Source organism: Dermacentor andersoni, chromosome 8 (assembly GCF_023375885.2).
Source record: "Dermacentor andersoni chromosome 8, qqDerAnde1_hic_scaffold, whole genome shotgun sequence".
NCBI classification, from domain to species: Eukaryota; Metazoa; Arthropoda; class Arachnida; order Ixodida; family Ixodidae; genus Dermacentor; species Dermacentor andersoni.
The window spans coordinates 119505439-119516245 of NC_092821.1; the positions used below are offsets into that span (position 1 = coordinate 119505439).

Genomic DNA, 10807 nt, shown 5'->3' on the forward strand with positions numbered 1-10807 from the left:
GTGAGCGGACCCTTGCAATTGCCGCTGCGGCCATGTCTGCAGATGCTGAATTCGCTTTGCACCTCGGTGACTGATCGATCACCTCAGATCGTGCTAGCGTACGTTGACGTATGCGACACAGTGGTAGAGACAGGGACAAAATTGTATATAGAGATACAAGCTTCAAACTTGTATTTCTCTCTCTCGCTCTCTCTGCTCTTTAAAGCGAAGGTTTCTTTGCCTCTCTTCGTGGCGTTGCGTTACCTAAGCTCCCTGAATAGCGTTGCCTATGTTTGTTGCGTTGTCGTGCAGCTATGAACTACAGTATTCACACCTTACCACTTGCTTCAATATATTTCTTGTACAAGAGGCTCTCGTTTTAGTCAGTGCCGCCCTGGATCTTCTTAATCGCCCTTTTGTCTATTGCACTGTGATGCTGCCATAAACCTCCTATATCGCACGGAACAATGGCGCTTTAGAGGGCACACACATCGCTCTGTACGTGTGTACAGCTTCTCTTCTTGTGCTAATGCTGCAATCGTACGCGCCACGTCGGTGTGGTTTAGGTTGCAGTTTGAGCGCACTCAAGGGCCATGGGGCAAGAAATCTACCAGACCTCTCGTATAGACCTCACGCGTCGCTCGTCGGCGTGGCGTCATTTGCGCGTTTGGCGTTCCTTCTGACGCAGAGATGCCAGACGGCGTGGGTCTGTGCCACCAGGGAGTGCTGCAGAGCGCGCTGCAGATCCTGGGCCAGCTGGACGAACCCCTGGCGCAGGCCACGGCCCGGCACCCAAACTACACCCTGGTGCTGACAGGACACAGCCTGGGCGCGGCCGTTGCCTCGGTGCTTGGCATCCTGCTCAGGCCGCGGTTCCCCAATCTACGCTGCTACGCCTTCTCGCCACCAGGAGGAATCCTGGACGTGGAGAGGTGAATAATATTTTTTCTGTCTGACTAACTCGTGTTTGCCTACTTCACATGTTGCTTACAAGGGAACGCTTATTAAAGAAAAGAAATAAAAGAAATACATCCGTGGTTCGTGACTTAGCATTAGGACAAGGGATGTCAAGCAAGTTCTTCCGCGAGGGTTTTATCCGCGTGCGCTGTCATCCTTCGTAACGTTAGCTCTGGTCCTCTGGCTTAAAAAAAAAAAAACGTAAGCAAGAACATCGTCACGCGATCTCTCGCAGGGCTCGTGAGACACGTGACTTCGTGATGACCATCGTTGTGGGTGACGACATAGTGTGCCGGCTGGGCTTCCGCCAGGTGAACAAGTTCAAGCGAGATGTGGTCAGCTGCCTGCTGCAATGCGACATGAACAAGGTACGGTACCGTTGAATCTGCACCAATATGAGAGAGGGAGAGAGAAAAGAAAAGCACCTGATATCTGTCTTCAACCAACAACTTAAGCAAATTTGCGAAACGGAAACTCGGTTGCTACTATCTGCTACGTAGTTCCCGTGTTGTACAACTCCCCTCATGAAACTTCTCTTTTAACGCGGTTAGCATTATTATTTGGTAACTTCACACAGTTCGCGGTACATATATGTCTATCTGTCTGTCCGCGCCTAACCGTTTTCCCGCCAAGTTGAGTCGCTGGGTAGTGCGTGGTTCGATGGGCAGAGCTCCAGGCTGCTGTGCTGAGGGAACCGAGGTTAAAACCAAGCGTCGAACGAACTTGGGTCACTGAATATCTAACAATGGGTATGTGCCGCTATTCGATGAGTCAACTTAATGTAAGCAGCAGTGGGAGCTCCAGGAGGAAGAAGATTACTGTTGACGTAGTGCGATTAGCATTCGACACGATCACGTGCATCTTCTGTGCCCCAGAAGTGATCTACGAGATTCTGCTCGACTGTATTACACGTACAATGGCCAAACTGGCCACTGCCACAAGAAGCAGCGGGAAAAACTCCATCCGGCTGTTTGCACGCCTCATACATGTTCTGAGGCAACAACAACAGCAACAATCACCCGTTTCCGTGGTGGCAGTGCGATGTGTCCCTACATTGTTTTACTGCTAATCGCATTATAACGTCGACATTCATCGAGAGATGGGTTCTGCAGGAATTTTTCATATGTATATCAACTCAGCAACAAGTAAAAGTATCTTCTTAAACGCAAATCTATAATGCTCTCTGTACCGTGAGCGTCACAATGTTATCCAGCTTCGCACACATATTCGCCAATAGGTTTTTTTTTTTTTTTAATGAATAATTCGTTTTTCATTGCATCATCCACTGGTTTGTCGATAAATATTGGAATCGGTGTTCACTCAGACAGTGAATGTCATGGTCCCGGTACACAAAGCCTTCGCCATAATATTCCCTCCGGGATGAAATCAATATAGAGTGAACCACTCGATGGCACATGCCACCGAAAGTGTCAGTTCGAGGCGGGAAGACCGGAACACAATAAATAGATCAACGGATATAGAATAGGTGACAATTGAAACACAGAGTATCCACGGGCTGAACGTGACTTTCCTCAGCGTCCAAACACGGTTTTGAACCCGACGCCACTCACGCCAACCTTTTCAGACGTGTGTCTCCTTTCGCTCGATTTCCCTCCTTTAGTTATCACCAACCGTTCGCGGCCATCCGATCCCTGTGATAGCACGAGCGGAGAGCATATCGGACTACTGACGAAGCATGAAAACGATTGGCATTGGAGTAGGATCGTTTACATTAATTATCCCGGCCCAGACTTCCGAAACTGATCGGTTTGGCACTTCACGGCTTGCCCACCAATGCTAGACCGCTTTGGAAACTTCACTTGGAAATTTTTGATCGATCCTTTAATTACAATACTGTCCTCGTTGGGAATCGTTCGTTCGTTGTGTTCGCTTACATTGACATCATCGTCGATGATTTCTGCACGATTTTTACCAACACAAAGAAAGGAATTTGAGCTAACAGCTGCTTTGTGTTTGCTAAAGCTTCGCAGCAAGGTCGCATTCTATGGTCTAAATTGTTTAGTTAGATACATGGCGCTGTAACTTGCCCGGTCTGTAAAAGAAATGCAAAGCTGCTTTCGCTTGCGGTTCGTCCCCTCGCTGTGAACGATGTCCAAAAAATGACGACCATGGCGTTATACGGCGTTCTGCGAAACATGGCCCCCGAGATTGTTCTTTATTTGTCGCTGGGGCATGCCATGTGGACACCGCGAAGTGCGCATATGGCGGTAAATTCAAGGTTCTTTCTTTTTCTTGGCAAACCAGGCTAGTAACAGTCGGATGTCATATTGGACTATTACAACCATATTAGGCGATCTTGTAAGCGCTAAATCCTTTGTTTTTATTTTCTAAAGTGGAACACGTACGCAAGTCACTCTGTGTAGAAGCTCGCGTATGTGAACTTCTGTATATGCTACTTGTGTGATATCTGTGAATACTCGACAATCCTAGATGTCCTTTTGCTATTATTTCTCAGATGACGCTTGTCTTGATGTAACCCTACTTACGGTTCTTATATATCTAAAGTATTCCTCTTTTTCTTTCTTTCTCAGAACGTCCTCAATAGGCATGGTCTTGAGGCGCTTTTCTGTGGTCGCCGGCTCACGCCTCCGCTGAAGAACAAGGAGGCCTTCGAGAAGATCAATGCTCCCACGGGACAGCTCGCCGAATGTCTGAGGCCACGCGATAAGTCTGTACGTACGCGCCCTGCTTCGCCGCATTTCGCCCCGTACAATGGGCCATCGTATCTTGTACCAGCTCAGTCGGCGGTATTTACTTCAAGTGATACTCACTATTTGCAGTGATTCCTGCAGCCTATTGTCTGAAGCCTCTTTGGGTGTCATAAGCGCCTCCGAGATGTGTAATAACGCAAACTCTGTCATGCAGTGTTCTCACTGGCTCGTGCGATATTATCGGCGTATTTTGTGCCGTATGTGCCTCCTTGATGTGTGATCAGGCCAACCGGTTCAAGTCATACTTTTTCGCGCCTCTTGTGTGTCACGTGTCTAATCGCGCGAAGCAATTAGAGAGACGATAAGACTCAAAGTTGTATGCACCGAAATCTCGGAGGCAATTGACCGCCCTCACTTGCCTGGCGCTTGCGCTTAGGTATAGATGAGCTTAACCGAGTGTCTACGTGGTGCCAAGCGTGTTTGATACCGCCTGTTGACTTGCGAATCTGTTCACCCCCTCTTGTTCAGGGAGTGGAACCGGCGTCGCTCGATGTCATCTTGGACAAGGGCGTTCCTCCGATCGAGTGGCCCGAGATGCACATGCCCGGGAAGATCCTGCACTTCGTCAGGGAAAGGAAACGTGCAGAGTACGTGAAATTACCAGTTAGCTATACGTATGATGCATGGATGAATGAACGGGAGGTACTCATGTTTAGATATCGAGGCAGCGGCAAGGATAATTTAGGCATATATGTTGGCTGTACGTGTGTCTTTGAAGGATATACACGCGAATCCGAAAAGGTTCGGCCGTCAGATATTTCTGGGAGACAGTGTCAGCTTGCTGGACATTTAGAAATTAAGTGTCGCCTCATACGCGCTCCTTTGCCATGAGCAGTCTCTTTCGTGGGGTGGGTGGGAGAGGTGTAATGCTAGCAGAAGCGCGGTACGGCATTCGACAGGCTTACGTCTGTGGCGGTGCGTACAACGTACTCATGACAGAGACGTGAAATCTATAGCCGGTAAGTGTTCTGCAGTCAATTGATGTTAAGGGTATACGCGAGTCCTAGACTATCTGTTCTGAAGTTATTCTTCAATATAACCAACGCAAAGACATCCTCATTTCACGTTACGGAGGTTTGCGATACACCTGGCTATAGAATGCAGATGAAAGGAATGACATGTAAAGGGACACATTTATAAAAAAAACGAATAACAACTTACGAAGTGACGCGTCGATCCTGTCTTCGTTACGTCTTACGCATATCTGCATTTTTGCGAATGTCCTGCTCCTAAGCTCACGTATGTATACTACTTCACGCCCGCGGTTAAAAGGACGTTCCACATCCACTGCCACGATCGTGGGCGGCGCTGGCTAACACCTCCAGGGCTAATCATGCGCACATTCGCAAATGGACAAGACAGTTGACGGTAGAGGGGCCGCCGCGATAGTAGAATTGCTAAAGCGCTGCACGCGTAATGTGGAGGACGTGGGTTCCACCATGGCTTCACCTAAACTAGTGTTGGTTCGACTCCCTACCTCAAACAACTTGTCTCTGCGTCCAACTTTAATTCCCCCTATTATTTCTACATTCCAATTAAACATGACCACTAATGTCCCCTATATGCGTTCGCTGGCTCCTTGTCTATTTTCTTCGTACGGTTGTATGCATCCGCCGCGGCAGCCTGGTGGCTGTATGGTGTTGCACAGCTGAGCACGAGGTCGCCGGTTCGATGCCGACCGTGGCGATCGCACATCCGATGGGGGTGGAACGCAATATCCCTCGTTTATCGCACGTTGAAGAAACCCAGGCGGTCACAGCTAATCGAGAGCCTTCCCCCTATGTCGGCCCTCATAGCCTACTGCGCAGTGTAGGGACCACACAAATTAATTCGTTCGTACATTTGTAACCAACAACAACAAAAATAGAGAACCACGCATTCCGTTATTCTCGCTCACCCCTTATATATATGTACCGTGCCATCCAATTCACTCCTCAACATTCGCAAAATCCTAACGTTTCGATTTCGTTTACTTCTCGCGATTTACATTTTGTGGAAATTCCATAGATCGTCAAGAAATATCTTTGCAACTCCATATAGCACTGCAGAGACGTGCCCAACACACACGCACACACACATTCCACGCACGCTTTTGTCTAACTGTATGGCCGCTCTAATACTTCCCGCTTTCCCGCAGGTACGAGATGTTTTGGACGTCGCCAGAGTACTTCGACCACATCGTGATCAGTCCGCGCTGCTTCAAGGACCACATGCCAGACGTCCTCTACGACGCGCTTCGAAGCGTCTGCACCGTCACGGCGCTCTGACCATCGTGATGTGTTCGCTTGCGCCAAACGACGAACAACAACAAAAAGAACAAATTGGACACCATACGTGGGTCAATGACGCTCGGACGTCTTGACAGTGGTATACCCGCAATGTCCAGTTGCGCGTTGGATGAAGACCGGCTGCGTTGGCAGACGATCACGTAAAACTATATACGGGTCCAGCAGAAGTTGCTCACAACCAAAGAAGCGAGTGTATAAGATTCGTCATTCCGAGCGATTCCAGTAACCCCTTCTCAGACCACCACCCTACGGTTTGTGCCATCTGTGACAACCAGGGGTCGCTGCACATCGCCTGCGATCGCGTGCGTGTGATGGATACGTCGCGTACGTGCCAGACGTCTTCGTCGGTTGTGAAGGACTGTTCCGAAGGGCCTGAAATTACACGCTTGAAGGTGTTCGTACTTTCGCATGACGATCCGGTGACTCCGACATCACGGAGTTTGTCGAGTTTGACACGGAAGCATACGTGAGAGCTGCATCTTCGTGTCGCCATAATCATATCGACGCACCTGAAGAAGAGAATATATTTTACGGTGAACAAGTATGGAGTGTACGGAACTATACTTATTTCGTTTTCTTTATTTAATTTTTTTTCTTGTAATTTTTGCTCAAGGAGGACCGTGCGCCAAACGTGCGCCAAACGTGCTTCATCAACCAATTCTCACTATATCTCGTGCGACTGTAAATATATATAGGCATATAATATAGACTGCTGGCCACGTGTGACTGTACACTCGCGTATAGTTGAAGGACCGATTGCGGGGCAACGGTCTTTCGTGTGATGTTAAAAGACACGAAGTTCACGAAGCATTCTTCCGTGCGTCTCTCAAGCACAACTGCTGACTGCCATCCAACAGAGTGCTACTTAGTGCGATTGCAGCTTTTCACTTTCTTTTTTCTGTTTCTTTTTCACCATATTGTAAAAAAAAATCACCCTGTAATCTAAAAAAGACATTGATTGACAGCAAAAATGCAGGCTCGGAGTCATCAGTAGGGGGCGATCAAGAGGATCCTCAAACTGCGAGGCCAACGTTTTGACGAAACTACTTGTCACAGTGGACTCGCAAGGGAAGCATCAACCTTGCGCTAACGTTTCGACAAGGGGATTCGTCTTCGTCAGTTGATGCCCTGACGAAGGCGAGTCCCCATTGCCGAAACGTTGGCTCCATGGGCTGAGAATTCTCTCTGGTCACTGTTAAGGTCCTGTAACTAGCTTTTGGTTACAGCTTTGCCGCCCAGCCGTATACACCCTAGAAGCAACTCCTTTATTGATGGGAGTAATTTCATTATGCGGGAGTGCCACCCATATTTAACTCCCGTCTTTTTAGGAGTTTTCATGGACAAGTAGCGTAAAACGCCCCCCGTCGGAAGGTAAAGCTGTCGAAAGTAGAGTTAAATATGAGCAGTTGATTCTCATTAAAGAGTTTTAAACACACATCCTTCATTACTCCCCCCCCCCCTTAATCCCACCACAACAGAGAGTTTACGCGAATGACAATAAACTTTGATCGATGTATGCGTTGAGTGCGTTTTACTTCCTAGCGTATGCGCGCCAATCCATGGCTTCTCGCTGCCCGCCTGAAGCAGCGCTCTCTACTTGGTGTGCGCTTCGATGAAATGGCCGAGCGGAAAGGTGATGCAATTGTTTGTTACCCTCTCGTGGAATTGATCCTGGAAACTAAACAGACAGCTGCTATTCGTTAAAAGAAAGGTAAGCAAAAATGTTTTGTTTCAGTGTAGTCCTTTCAGTAACACACCCTAAAAAAATTTACACACTTTGGGGCCGTATCTTGTTGTGAAACAATAATTGTCGTCTGTCTTGCTTGCTTTTCCCTTCTTGAAAAACACTGCGCTCGCTGCTTTCCAGACGCACGAAATGGCGAATATTGTTTGGGGGTTAAGATAAAGCCCCAGAGAGTGCAATTTTTTTTTTAGAGTGCAGCGTAAACATAGTCCATGGGAAAGTGCACTTGTCGAAAATGGGGGTCTTGTACGAGACAAGCAGTTGTACTCTCGTAAAGGAATACAGCGGTTGTCCTATAACGGCATTTCTGCGTTTAGCGTGTTCTTTGAAGAATAGAGAAATAGGAGTTGGCCCCGCGGTAAAGCTTCTTCTTGACTACAAAGGCGTAAGGAACGGTATATATACTATTATAATGCGGGAAGAAAGGGGCTTAACGGAGGGGCCCGATTTTTATTAGTCATATCATAAGAGACCAACAAACACTGACACCAAAGACAACATAGGGGAAATTACTTGGGCTTAATGAATGAAATAAAGAAACGATAAACTAATGGGAACGAAAGTGGATAAAAAAAAACAACTTGCCGCAGGTGGGGAACGATCCCACAACCTTCGCATTAACGTTTCTTTATTTCTTTTATTAAGCACAAGTAATTTCCCATATGTTGTCTTTGGTGTCAGTGTTTGTTGGCTTGTTATGATATGACTATTATATTTCGGTGTATAATGGTATGTAACGGTATATTGCCCTATACAACGCTTCTCATCCTTGATGTGCCACGCCCCGCAACATTGACAGTTCATATATATATATGACAACATTGACAACATTGACAGTATATATATATATATATATATATATATATATATATATATAATAATATTGTTATATTAGCCTGCTCCTGCAGTTTCAGAATTCGGTAGCGGTGTATGGCTGCTCGCTTTCAATCGTTTAGGTCATTTCTTTCTCAATTTTCCCAAATTTTCTCGACGGACAAACACGTATGAGCTGGCCTTACCACTTTTCGACGCAGGTCAGATTTAAAGGGAAATTTAACTCAGGGACATTAATTCGATTCTCTGTTCCCATGCATTTAGATAGGAGCTCAAGACAGAAGGCTTCGTCCAAGTTAATTCCAACAGCTCTCGCTGTCAAACACCCCTTACCAGGAACTGCCCTCACACACGCACGCCTTCAAGGAGCATTCAAAACGGCGACAACTGAAATCTGCGAGCCCCATTGGCTCCCTTCCGAGCGCTTGCGCAAGACGATCCGAAATGGCTTACGGATTTCAGGAGTATAAGATTTAAATCGTCCTTGAAAGTGCACGTGTGACAGGAATATAACATATCATGCAGCTGTCGGTATACATAAAAGGCCATGCAGCTATATCGCTATGTGTAAAGAGAAGCAAATCGTGTGCACATAATGAAATCTATGTGAAGCAAAGTTTTTTAGTGAAGCGGTTAGTCACAAGCTTTCCAACTAGCGGAGGTGCCACAATTTTGTTTACTCAACTCATATGCAACGTGTAATATCATGGAATGTGTATGTTTACCCACCACGAAGGTCCCAACTTTACTGTCGTGTATTTGTTTTTAAATCACTGTGTAGGGGGTTCCAGCAAGTACAGACGCAAGTACAAGTATCATATGCGCATACTTGTGCTCGCGTCTGTACTTGGTGGAACCCCCTTTACTGTCGCCATGCGCCAACTGACCCGGCAAACCACACTACTAAGCAGTTTTTTTAATGTTTATGCACTGCATCGTTCGCAAACTATGCTGAAACGCAAAATCCAAATCAGGCGGATGCACAGTGTGAGACGTATATATGCAGAGATGTCACAAGGAAGAAGGTGGTGTACGTGTGATTCTTCTTGATGGAAACAAAATCACCGACGATTACGATACTCCCTAATGCGAAATTTGAGCGCAGCTCTATATGTGTTTTAATTCCGCGATATAGTGAGGCAAAGAATTTGAGAGAGACGTACATGTAACGAAGTCGGCGATCGTTGTAAATGTGCACTGCAGGTCAAGCGCATCAGTTTTTTACATAACTCGTCGAAGGTTCCAGTGTAATTGCTGGTGCCACGTGGCTTCCAGAAAGTACTTCACAATTCGCGTCGCGCATACAACCAGATTACAAAACAATCGCAAGCCGTGACAACCGAAACAAGCGCGAAGGAGACCAAACCAAACAAACGCGAGCTGACGCGAGCAGACGACAGAACTAAACGAGCGGTCTGGCTGAGTCCGCGTGACACTGGTTCCCGTGCGCACGTCACTGAAGGGGCCGCTCCCATTGGCATCCGCTGTTCACGGCTCACGTCTTTCATATCCCGCTCTGCGTTCGCACTTTCATCTTTCGCTGTGGTAGTTCCTCGGTTACGCCGACGACGCTCGCCGCAGGAAGGGGCGCCTAAACATTGCGCTCTGAAAAACATGCTAACTGACAGGTTTATGCACAGAAAAGTACGTTATATGTATCGAGCAAACGGGATTCTACACCTCTTGTGTCGCAGCGGGACACACCCTTTCTGCGTGATTGACCAATCACAGGTACATTTACTGCGGCACATACAGAACGGCTAAGTCGAAGAAAATAAAGTAAGTCACAATCCGTGATATGTAATTCACCATTCTATGAACAGATCGGTGAGCCGATATTATGTTTAGCTTTCGCGTATAGGAACCATAGCGGCCGGTACATGCCGGTTCTGGAGTACTGGCCAAGAACAGGCGCACACACAGCGACACCTATTCAGTGGCTAAATAAAAGAAAATAACGTAATTAATTCAAGTAATTCAGCTAAATATAATTCGCTATTACATTAACGAGTTGCAGCCGAAAAGAAAGCGACCACCACCGAGGCCCCGGAGTACTCCAGCGGACAGAGGTGTTGAAGTTGACGAAGTTGTTGAAGATGTGGCAGTTGCATCACCTGCAAAACAGGATTACAAAGAAATGCTTCGTGTTTGTCAAGAGGAGGTAAACACAGCTCAAGAAGATCAAAATTCTGCAGCAGAGCAAGCGGAGATTAACCAAAAAGAGTGAGGCTGCTCAAAGGTATAATAAGGGATAACAATCTCTGAGGAGGGCA

General features: G+C 47.0%; 1 protein-coding gene across 1 annotated transcript in view; it reads left to right on the forward strand.

The window, feature by feature from the left end:
* Window positions 1–7472, forward strand: part of LOC126529098 (diacylglycerol lipase-beta-like) — a 63728-nt gene extending 56256 nt beyond the window's left edge. The window contains exons 10-14 of the mRNA XM_050176699.3: window positions 668–911; window positions 1172–1304; window positions 3489–3629; window positions 4137–4255; window positions 5806–7472. Of these exons, the coding sequence (XP_050032656.1) occupies window positions 668–911; window positions 1172–1304; window positions 3489–3629; window positions 4137–4255; window positions 5806–5935 (767 nt within the window). The 3' untranslated portion in view covers window positions 5936–7472. The remainder of the gene's footprint in view (window positions 1–667; window positions 912–1171; window positions 1305–3488; window positions 3630–4136; window positions 4256–5805) is intronic.
* The last annotated feature ends 3335 nt before the right edge of the window (window positions 7473–10807 follow it).